Below are 12,517 nucleotides of genomic sequence, written 5' to 3'. Positions count from 1 at the left end.
AAAATGTACGGCAAAACTAGTTGACAAAATGCATTTTGCAATATGTAATGAAATTTGTTTTAGCACAAAACTTGATCTAGTGAAACATGCTATGTTGTGTGTCTGTGAAGAATTGTTGAATTGTAATTCGGTACGATTGCAATTTCCAGTTCAAACTTATATGTGTGTGTTGTGAACAGCTTCATTCAGATTCACACTTTTTGGGCCTCTATTTTAACATTCTGAAACGCAAGTATCAAGCGTGAAACGCAACTTTGTGGGCGGATCTCGGGCGCTGTTGCTATTATACCGGGGGGATAAATGACTCTTGCGCCCGACGCAAATCTAAAATGTGTTGGTCTGAAGTCGCTTCATTACTCATAGGTGTGGTTTGGGCGTAACGTGAAATAAACCAATCAGAGCGACATCTCACATTCCCTTTAAGAGCAGGCGCGCTTGTTCCATGGCGGATTGCTATTATAACGGCGGATTTGCCAGGAGCGGTTCACAGCCGAGGAGACCGACGTTCTCGTCAGGGCCGTAAAACACAGAGAAGTGCCATTGGGGATGGAGAAACACACACAGATTAGCTTCGGTCAAACAGGCGTATGATAACTTGGGTAAATGTGTAAGCTAGATTTATGCCTATTATTTCACATCTTCATGGACACACAATGATTTCCCTCGTGTGGTAATATTTTTCCTTGTAATAATGTATGATTTGCAAAAATGAAAACTGCTGCATCTGTGTGTAGATGAGAGAATCAAAGTGTATGTGCGTTGTGCACACGCTACATTATAGCCAAGCATGCGCCCTTAAAATAGCCTCTGAATAACATGCGCAACGCGCCACTGACTTTAGACGAGGTTTCTCCTGGTCAGTGGTGGAATTGTTTTCTGAAACTGCAAAATAGCACCAGGGAACGTTTGCGCCGGAACACGTCTCCTCTTTTCGCTGAACCGCCCCCGGGAGCGCAAGTTCATTCCCTAATTTACCGACGTGCGTCTGTGGAGGGAAAAGTCCGCTGTGCGCGGGTGCAAAATAGGGCCCATGATCTTAAAGGGTGTCAGATCTGAATGATGTGAGAATCCAGAACTAACTTTTCTGACCCAGAGACAAACTCTCTTTTATTTCTGTACATGACAGCGATCTGCTGTAAGTTTGGCATGTGACCGCAGCACCTGGAGCGAGTCCATCCCGTCTGTGGGTGTAATTTACTGATGTTCCTTAATGTTCCCTTCACACTGGCGCTCTGCCTGAGCCATTACTGAACAGAGCCTCTATAATCAGACCATCACAGCCTCTTCATGAGGCCAACGCCAAACACACTTCACCTCCACTCACTCTTCATCTGTTCATCCATCCATTCATCCGGAGTGCTGAGAGAAATCCTGTGAAACCCTTTGCAATGATCTGTAGTCCTGCATTAAGGCTGAAGTGGGTGATTTTTTCCCCCCCGTTTTAAAGCATTGCACAGTTTGTGTGCGCACAAGACTTGAACATAGGGAAATTGATTCAGGCTGAAACAAATTCGACAGCTGATGGAAAAAAGATGCATGCTGGTTTTCAGCGTAACAGCAGAGTGTAAAGTATGCAGTATTTCATTTACACAGAATAAAGATCCTGTGTCTGAGACTGGGCCAGACCAGACAGATCATACTCTACTGCAGCTTTCATATGAAGCGTTGCATTCTTACACTGAGAGACACTTTAACATTATATTACGTGTTTCTACCGACAAAACAGTGACTGTTGTTGTTTTCTTGGAGCTTTTGTTCTTTCCCAAAAGCATTGTTACCCAACTATAGTCACAAGCTCTTCCGTTGTGGAGAAGCTGCTGACTAAATGAACCGCTTATACACCCTTATAAATATACACCCAGTAAACTATTACCGTCTTTCAACGTTGAAATATGGTTGAAAATAAGTCAGTCCGCCTTGGACTGGTTTACGAAGTGACTTCAACTAAGTAGTTTCGGCTGGACTGTTTGACTACGTGTTTTCAACTGATCATCTAAGACAGGATAAATCTGTTTTACATGCTAAAATAAATAATGGAGAAAAACAAACTACCAAACCATGTTCATTATTATCTCAAATAAATGTAAAGAGTTTTACATATTCCATCAAGACGTTGAAGATCGAACTGTTTTCAACGTTGAAAAGTCGTAATTAGATGTTGAAGATTTACGTCTATTCAACGTCTAATAGACTTTTTGCTAGCTGGGCATTTATTCAAGACTGCTATTAGTAGTATTATTAAACTAAAAATAAGAAAGTATTATTTCATCCTACTTCTTATGTATCTCTCAGAAATAAACTTAACATTATACTTGATTTACACTGACAGAAAAGTATATTTGGACTATACTTGTACTCAGTCTTTTGATCGTTATATACTATAATCGTATAATATTATATCGTATAATTACGTATTATAAATATACTTGGCTTGTAGTTGTGTTTAATCTTTTGATTGAGTAGCCTATTAAATAGCCTATTTTTTCACATAGTTTTACATACAGTCTAATACACTTATATTGTTTGAAAATATTGATTGATAAATAAAAAATGGATATGTTCCTAATTCTGACAATGTGATTTTTTGTGTGTAGGCAAGTCCACTGGTAAAGTGTACATAGGAATTTACTTCAAATCTACTTTACTCTTTCCCGGCCACTGACTGAATTTTCCGGCTATCCATGTTTTCCCTAGTTTATGGTAGGGGGCGCTGTTACACATCTCCTGAAAGAGTACAGAATCTCTGGATCAAAACACAGGAGAAGAAGAAGCAGAAACTAGTAATAGAAGAATGCTGACTCACGAGTAAGCTAGTGTGATCATCTAATATTAAACAGCAAATAAATCAAAACTGCCTAATGTTACTGAATGAAGAGGAAGATGAAACGAGGCGTTGTTGGATTCAATCTAATCCATCTGAGTTTTGATCATCGCTCTGAATCCCATATGGATAAAGTCTTTGATAAAAACTAACTTTTTGTTTGGTTTGATTAAAAAAAAATATATATAATTATGAAACATAGCCTACTCAAATTTAAGTGTTGATAAAAAAGGAAGCATGAAGCTAGAATAAAAAGTGTTGTTTCTTTAAAGCAGAGGCTCTGTTCTTTATTTTGATATATTAGATGTTCAGATATTCATACAACAAATTATTCTGGGGGCCAATCGAGTTTTGTGAAAATTATCAAAAATCTGGCGCAGTTAAAGTATAGTTAAAGGTTTATTTCAAGTATAAAAATTAATACCTAGGAACATAGTAGTATACTTAAGGTGCAAAATACTATATAAATAGTAAAGTATAAGTATGATGTTGTTCACTTAAAGAAAACTTTACTTGCAGTATAAAACTATTAAATTAGTAGTTTACTGAGAGTATACTTCAAAGCCTACTTTGATAACATATAATAAAAATTCCTACAAGAATTTAACTAGTAAACTATTAGTATAGCTGCTGAAATTCAGAATAAGGTTCTTCACCTTATTAGTTCAGGCTCTACAAGTTAACGATATCTCACGATCCTTCAGATTGGTCAGATGACAAATTCCCTCCAATTTAAAGGGGTGGTATAATGCCCTTTTCACAAGATGTAAAAAGTCTTTGACGTCCCCAGAGTGTGTGTGTGAAGTTTTAGCTCAAAATACCCCACAGATATTTTTATATAGCATGTGAAAGTTGTCACTTTTTGAGGGTGAGCAAAAACGCACTGTTTTGTGTCTATTCCTTTAAATGCAAATGAGCTGCTGCTCCCGGCACAGGGGGCGGAGCTTCAACAGCTCGTGTCCTTTAACCTCACACAGACACACACTGAATTTATGTAGCTTATGTGTAGTTATCTTCTAGTCATTGATTAGCATATTCTGTCTTGATAATCTATAAATTGTGTTCAGGGGGCGGGGTTTATGTAAATTTTAGGGTTGGTGATGTCACTAACCCGGGAGCAATGTCGTGTAGTCTCTACCAGCCGTTTGTTGTAGATCTTAAAAAGCGATTTCTTTAAAAGCAAATATCTCCCTTTGGTTTGAACTTTGAGCGTTATAACTTTGCAGATGTTGTTTATGCTCAAACAGCAACATTACACACTAACTAAAGTTTGAAAAGTCAAATCATAATCAACCACCCCTTTAAGAAATGTAAAATTGAGTGGACTAACCTGGATTTGTCTCATATTGTTAAAGTGTTGCTTTAACTTGGGAAGGAATAATCCGACAGTGAGTCACAGAGATCACACATGCCAGTGAGACGTCCACCTACTGTGGAAAAGCCGAATCACTATTGCAAAGGATCCACTCCTGTACTCTGCTGTTGGAAAACAGATCATTTTAACATCCCATGATGACTCCCAGACTAGAAATCCTTCATTAGGGGTTTCAGGACTCCCGCCTTCCAATCCTCACAGGAAGAGGAGAGAGTAGAGTAGAGTTCAGCTCTGAAGTCTTATTTACTGCTCTCTTATGTAATTGGTTTTCTTATTTTAAATATGGATATTTTTCTTACAAAACACCATCACTTCGCAACAGAAGGCCTTTATTATCCCACTGGAGTCGTATGGATTACAGTACTTTTATGATGGATGGATGCGCTTTTCAGAGCTTCAAAATCGGACACTTTTCAAAGCCATTACAAAGCTTGGATTTTAATATAACTCTGATTGTGTTCGTCTGAAAGAAGAAAGTCATACACACCTGCGCTCTTGCTTTTAAAAATAAATAAATAAATAAATAAAGTTTTATCCGAGCTTCATGCATTCTTTTCTTATCGACACTTGAATACGCGGGTAAGTTTCATAAAAAAAGCAACATTTTGAGCAAAAAGCTGAGAAAATCACGTTTTTTGTCAAAGACTGCTTCTGGATCAGATTCAGAACGATCAAAACACAGATGGAGTAGTGTCCATCAACACCCCCAAAGCTTCACAGTCCTGTAGCTCGTCGTTTCTGCTTCTTCTTCACCTGTGTTTTGATCAGGAGATTCAGTGCTCTTTCAGAAGATGCATAATAGCGCTCTCTGCATTATAACAGTGAAAACACGGAAAAAGCCCGAAATTTCAGTCAATGGCGGGGAGTCAACATACAAGCTAAACAACTGTGTGTGAATACTCTAACAAAAGGGAATCAGCCTGCATTTAGGGCCCAAACACTGGCCTTGATAGCAACATGTCCTGGGTTGCACCATCTGTCGTTCACAAAATCTGCTATTTCATCACCATTTTCTTACCACTCTCGCTTTCATGCACAATTTGAAATCCATTCTCTGCAGTTGGGAGCATCATCTCCCAGCCAAGCGTCAGTGAGACACATGAGATTATACTGTTTGTATTACCCATGGCCAATGGCCTGTGCCGAGAGCTTGTCCATTTACTGTGCTTTGACCATAATGATTGTAAGCCAGGTCTGATTTCTTGCATTCGTTCTGTAGCTCAGCGAATCCTCTGGAGGACACTGGACCAGAGTGTGCAAGAGGATCACATCGACATTACCAGCCAAGCAACAACACAAACAACACAGCAATATATTACAGTAATAGTTTATATATTATTCATGAGTAATCCAAGCTATTTTTTTTATAAACTAGCAGTAATGCTTAATTTCGAGTCCACTTTAGACACTCTACAGACTATAAGTAACTTTGCAACTACATGTCAGCTAGCCGTAGCTGTCAAAAATACTGAGTGAGAAAATATTTTTAACAGTGTAAAAGTGTTTCCTAACTGAATAAATGTAACTTGTCTTCCTTTGTTTCGCCTCTCACAAGTTCCTTGTTCTTCTTAGTATTTGTTTTAATGAGCTTATGGACATCTATCAAAGATTTTAAGCTCATCATATGTATTAAAATAGTTCAGAAACACAGATTGGCATCCATAAATGTCTAAACAACACAACCACAACCTAGACGCCCAAGGAATCACACTGAAACCATGAAACCATTGATCAAAAAAATCAAATCAATGCATTTCGTAAGGCAAATTTAAAATGACAGAAGGAATCAGAGGGGGGTTCATTTCTAGAGCACATCATTCAAAAGTAATGAGATAACTTTATACATAAGTGCAATTTTGAACTTTTGACCATATGGGCTGCCACAGACTCTGAGCAGAAAATGAGCAAATATAATAAGTACACACGTATCTATTCTAAGATAACACCAAATAATCAAATTAGACAAAGTATCATTTATTTATATTAAAAAAATCAGCTTCTATTTCAATACCATTCCCATGATATAAAATGACTCGTCCTGCAGCATCCAACCCTGTGTTGTAGTATTGTTGTACCGGAGTGAGGCCAGTGGTGATGTGGTAAGATGTGTCGTACCTTACACACACATGGCGGCTGGCAGGGATCCTGGTTAACGCTGCCCTCGCTACTGCATTCACATCGCTCACACACGGGGAATCCTGTGTATCCGAACGCACACCTGTCACACTTCTCACCTGCGTAGCCCTGCTTACAGATGCACGAGCCCACAGCCGAATCTGCCACACACAAGAAAACACAGCTTTACTGCAACAGCTCCCGCTCAACACACACATTACAATTTGCCAAATGTTGTTTCTCCTCTTTTTGAAACATAAATAAAACTTTTTTTTTTTTCTAAACAGAAATGCAAAATAAAGCTCTTTTACTGGACTGAACAAACAAAGGTGTTTTTATGCAAATTCCAACAAAACCAACTATCATTATTCAGACCTTGTTTACACCTGTGCTGTGCTGACAACTTGTGATCGGATCCCCAAAAGCACTGAATATGTGTAAACAGGGCTGCTGACACATGTGTGTGTTGTGTTGTGTTGTGTTGTACCTGTGGTGGCCTGACTCTCATCTGCAACACATGTGGAGTGAAGTGAACCTCTCAGGTCACATGAGCAGGGTCTGCAGGGCCAGCGCTCGTCTGGACTCACCTGTGGATATATGAGAACAAACACCTGCCTTCAAACTGATGCTGATCAATGGCGACTCAAGTTTAGTCTAATGTAAGGCCTCATTCAGAGAGAGACATTCGGACTATCTTCCATGCAAGGCAGTGCAAGTTTTTGAAAGTCCTGTGTGTTTGAATAGTTCAACACAGAACTGTATGAACATTTTCTAAAAGTAGAAGTTTCTAAAGATGCTGGGTTGTTTCAACCCTTGTTTGGGTCAAATATGGACAAACCCAACCATTGGGTTTAAAAATTGAATTTACTAATTTAAACCAACGTTTGGGTTTGTCCATTAGGGGTGTAACGTTACACAAACATGACGGTTCAGTACGTTCCTCGGTATTGAAGCCACGGTTCGGTACAGCAGGGGGAGAAAACTAAACACAAAATTGCTTCTTATTTTAATTAAACTGTGTTTTTTAACAAATGTGTATATGTGTTTAAATAAATTCTATTATAATTAGAATTTTCTTAAGGATAAAAAAAAACTGATCTTAGCTAATGCTGTTTACTATATAGGGAGGGGAGCTTTTAATTGCACAGTAATTAAGGTTACGATTAACAACAGAGCCCAAATTATTCAAATCAGTTGTGATTTATTTTTAGATAAAATAATCAACACTAAAAATAAATAAAAAATAAATTAGTGTTACTGTAAATTGCACAAAAGGCGGGTTTTGAATTAACTTCTAAATCTAATTATAAAGTTAATTTTCTACTCCAATTAATTTTTGCAATAGAATAATTTACACAGTGGCTGTCATAACTTGTTTTCATGACAAATTTAAACATTCATTAAATAATCAAGACATTTGTAGCAGGTTAAGTAAATATAATGTGCTTCTCTCTAGTGTTCTAATTTCTCTAGTGAACTAACCTGCTGTCCACACTAAAAGCCTGAGGTGAGTGTAATGCTATGTAAGATATTATTCTCAAGCTGTTTTATTGCTATATTTCCGCAGTTGAAACACTGGTCAAGAGATGAAACCCGGAAGCGTGATAATCCCCTATGTACTCGTCACACCCCTATTGTCCATATTTAACCCAAACATGGAAACAATCCAGCATTTTTTTATGTGTAGGAATAAAAAACGTCCTCCATAGTGTAGGAAAGCTCAACATAGTTAGAAACACAAATTAAAGAGGTGGGGCTTAGCACACGGTCAATTTCACATTGTTTCCCCCCTGAAAAGGTTGATTTCAGAAGTAGCATATGAACAATATGGACCAAACCATTTCTGAGACAAGAACAAGAGAAAACTCACCCCACTTGGTCTGTAGTATCCGTCTACGCATGATTGACAGTTAATTCCTCCTGTGTTGTCAGAGCAACCAAGGCAGACTCCGCCCCCCTCGTACGCTCCATTACTGTTCAGACTCAGCTTAGCATCGGCCACAGTCTGATTGTAATAGCACTCCTCTGATTTACCGTGGCAGTTACACTCTGGCAAATAAACACATCACACAATGATACAACATAAGAAAAGCAGTACAGTTTAACAACCTGCTCCTCCTGACAAATGAATATACAGCTAAAATACTGCAATACCACATGAGGAAGAGTTGAATGTTGGTACCATGTGTGTTAATAATCACACCAACAGCACCACTGCAAGAATAAGAAATGAGAAGCTAATACAGAGTAATTTTTCCACCACAATATTGCAAGTTATTTTGCTTGAAATGACGTTTACTCATTTAGCAGACACATATGCACAGTAACTTCCAGTCAATGTATACTATATGGGAAATTTCTCAATATAATAAGAAATGTGTTAATGAAAGGTTGTGTACTGAAGTAATCACACACATGCTGATAAAATCAGGACATTGAGAAGTGTCCCTCTAATGCATGAAACTTCTTTCTTACACTATACATTCAGAATAGGCCATTTCTAGTCCAGAAGAGATGTCCAAATCTCTCAATAATTCAGGAATATCCTGCGAAAACAAGCAGCAACCTGGGCCATTTCTGAGAAGTTACTGGAGTAACAAGAAGTTTGAGTGATGTTGCTTTAATGTAATATGTTCAGTTGAGTAACTTATATATTAGACACAATGTTGTGATTAATTTGTCAATTTCTAAAAATGATGCCAAACTCAGACACAGCCACAGTAGCAGTGTTTTGTTCCCGAATGTTTTTTAACAAATCGGTTGAGTGAATGATTCAATGACTTCACTGTGTCTCTTGAAAAAGACCCAAAACTGTTGCATAATTGTAATTACTATGCATTAACTTTTACATAGTGTAACTATGATGTGAATATGACGCAATATAACATGAACTGATGTTCCTCATGTTTATAGAACACACCTAAAGTCAGGCATAAATGATCAGTAATCCAGCATGCTCAGTTCAGCGGGACATTGTTGAGGCCTCTTACTTTCACAGACGTGGCGCGTGAGGAAGGTTCCCGCCATCCAGGGTTTCTGGTTGTAACCAGGGCAACAGCGGTCACAGCTCTCCCCACACGTGTTGTGTTCACACTCACAGCTAAATTTCTGACATTGAAATCAAACAGTCAATCAAACCAGCTGTGTGCCATTCAGAAGGCACTGAGAATGCCTCTCCAATTAAAACTCAACTTTAATTGGGAGTTACACTGAATATTTCCAAAAACAGATGGCCAGTGTTTAAAATGATACCTACAAAAGCATTTATTATTTAATCTATATTTGTCAAACTTGTTTATTTTGATAAAGTCATCTGAAAATGTGCTAGACATTTTGTGGCGCTGTAAAGAAAAAACTAAACCTTTATTGACGTTTTGACGATAGTGAAGTTAGAAGACAAATATGATGACACACACCACAAAATACAACATTATGTTCATATCAGGCACAAAAGCAACTATTTTTTTTAAAACTGCTGTGAGTGCATGCTTCATAAAGGCCAAAGGTGATTCGTCTCTAATTAACAACTTAATTAGAACCTAATTAAAAGTGCACACAGGAATTTTAGGATAATAATTCTTTAGCTTTAGATGACAAACCTTGGTGTCTGTGTTGAGAGGGCAGGCCTTAGCGTGACCATAACAGATGCACATGCCTCCTACTGATATATCCTTAATGGAGTAGTAATACTGGAAAACAAAAGCATCACAGTCATATTTGAACTCAAACTCTACAGTAACACAAACAGAAATGACTCCATCCCAGTTTATCAGCTCTCTGGATCGTAAAAGAAGATGTACACATGTATATAGAAGCACAGCACTTTTGCAGATGGTTTAATTTCCGTTATACTTGGCAAACCTTCTGCAGATGTACTGTATGACCTGGTCTGGACTGAGAAGTTCTGAGGAAGAATCGTTCAAGCAAAGTGTCTATGGGCCCTATTCTAACGATCTGAAACGCAAGTATCAAACGCGAAACGCAAGTAAATTTGTGGGCGGATCTCGGGTGCTGTTGCTATTATACCGGCGGGATAAATGACTCTTGCGCCCGACACAAATCTAAAATGTGTTGGTCTGAAGTCGCTTCATTACTCATAGGTGTGGTTTGGGCGTAACGTGAAATAAACCAATCAGAGCGTCATCTCACATTCCCTTTAAGAGCAGGCACGCTTGTTCCATGGCGGATGGCTATTATAATGGCGGATTTGCCAGGAGCGGTTCACAGCCGAGGAGACCGACGTTCTCGTCAGGGCCGTAAAACACAGAGAAGTGACATTGGGGATGGAGAAACACACCCAAATTAGCTTCGGTTAAACAGGCGTATGATAATTTGGGTAAATGTGTAAGCTAGATTTATGCCTATTTGTTCACATCTTCATGGATACCACAATGATTTCCCTCGTGTGGTAATATTTTCCTTGTAATAATGTATGATTTGCAAAAATGAAAACTGCTGCGTCTGTGTGTAGATGAGAGAATCAAAGTGTATGCGCGTTGTGCACACGCTACATTATGGCCAAGCATGCGCCCTTAAAATAGCCTCTGAATAACATGCGCAACGCGCCACTGACTTTAGACGAGGTTTCTCCTGGTCAGTGGCGGAATTGTTTTCTGAAACTGCAAAATAGCACCAGGGAACGTTTGTGCCGGAACACGGCCCCAGGAGCGCAAGTTCATTCCCTAATTTACCGACGTGCGTCTGCGAAGGGAAAAGTCCGCTGTGCGTCGGGTGCAAAATAGGAATGGCACATGCGTCGGTGTACAAAGTCAATTGCGCTGGGTGCGAGATAGGGCCCAGAAAGTTAAACCCAATGCTTTTTCAGCTAAAATTCCCATAACCCTTCACGCAACAAAAGTAGAGGAGTTTGTGAAGTAAACCAAAAAAAAAAAACTGCCATATTTTTAATATATTATTCTAAATAATGAATTGATCTAGATGCTGATGCTAGGGGGTCTGTGGTATGTGGTAAACATGCCACTATTTTATGATGCACAATACTACACCCTTTAAAGGTACTGACTGCATCACCATTGTATGGAGTTGGTTGTGAAGCTCAAACAAACAGATCAGTGGTTTGAAAGTACCACAGAGTCACAGTGTTAAAGGAATAGTTCGCCCAAAAAGGAAAATTCTGTCATCATTTACTCACCTTCATGTTGTTCCAAACCCGTAAGACTTTCGTTCATCTTCGAAACACCGATGAAGATATTTTAATGAAATCTAAGAGATTTCTGTCCCTCCACTGACAGTCCATGCTTCAAAAGTTCATAAAGAGAATGTAAAGCTAAGACCTTGTCCACACTAACATGTTTTTGTTCGAAAACACATCTTTTTTTTCTGTTTTTGCATCAATGAAGACAACACTTTTTGCATCTCCCAAGTGGATACGAAATGGCGTTTTCGTGCTGTAGTGCGGACTGTGAAAACGGAGGTATTTGAAAACGATGACAAGATGATGTTTAGTCATGTGACGGATATTTTACCCTTTGGGCCCTATCATACACCCGACGCAATAAAACCCGGCGCAAAGTGTTTTGCTAGTTTCAGCCTGACGCAGTTTCACGTCCTGCGCCACGTTATTTAAATTGCAAATGCATTTGCGCCCATCTGTGGGTCCATGAGCTGCTGGTCTGAGAACGAGTGTGTTCTGGCGCACTGATGGTGCATTGCTATTTTGAGGAACTGTAATAGACTGAGACATTGACCAACTGCAACCTGCTCTAAAGTCAATAGCGCAATATTTTTTTCTTTGCTAAAGAGCGCGTTAGTAATGTGCGCCTATAGGCGGGTCCACAACGCATGTGCACTCTGCTTATTACACACACAGGGACGCGCAGCAGCACACAAACATGCCAAATATTAAAAATAAAAGGATTACATTGTATGAACCTTTTGAGGCGTATAGTGGTAGTTGTGTGGACTGTTAAGGGAAGGACAGAAATCTCTCAGATTTGATCGAAAATATCTTCATTTGTGCTTTGAAGATGAACAAATTTCTTACGGGTTTGGAACGATATGAGGTGAGCAATTGATGAAAAATTTTTCATTTTGGGTGAGCTAACCTCGCACTACACTTTACACATACAGGAATGACACACATCACCTTCAAATTATCCTTTAAATTCGCCATCTTATGCCTCCCAGACTACAAAAAGACTCTTTGAATGAAATAATTTGGGTACATTTATCCAAATTGCTCAATG

General features: G+C 38.8%; 1 protein-coding gene across 7 annotated transcripts in view; it reads right to left on the bottom strand.

Annotated features, from left to right (window-relative positions):
• lama2 (laminin, alpha 2) overlaps window positions 1–12,517 on the bottom strand; it is a 221,970-nt gene that overhangs the window by 148,702 nt on the left and 60,751 nt on the right. For all 7 annotated transcript variants that reach the window (XM_081378796.1, XM_081378798.1, XM_081378793.1 and 4 more), the window contains exons 6-10: window positions 9,911–10,000; window positions 9,302–9,419; window positions 8,182–8,360; window positions 6,799–6,898; window positions 6,312–6,472 (exon numbers count right to left, since the gene is read on the bottom strand). In XM_081378796.1, coding sequence (XP_081234922.1) covers window positions 6,312–6,472; window positions 6,799–6,898; window positions 8,182–8,360; window positions 9,302–9,419; window positions 9,911–10,000 — 648 coding nt within the window. The remainder of the gene's footprint in view (window positions 1–6,311; window positions 6,473–6,798; window positions 6,899–8,181; window positions 8,361–9,301; window positions 9,420–9,910; window positions 10,001–12,517) is intronic.

This window comes from Scardinius erythrophthalmus (genome assembly GCF_964197995.2).
Source record: "Scardinius erythrophthalmus genome assembly, chromosome: 11".
Taxonomy (NCBI): Eukaryota; Metazoa; Chordata; class Actinopteri; order Cypriniformes; family Leuciscidae; genus Scardinius; species Scardinius erythrophthalmus.
The sequence above is the reverse complement of the archived record's forward strand: the minus strand, read 5'-3'. Positions and strand labels throughout refer to the sequence as shown.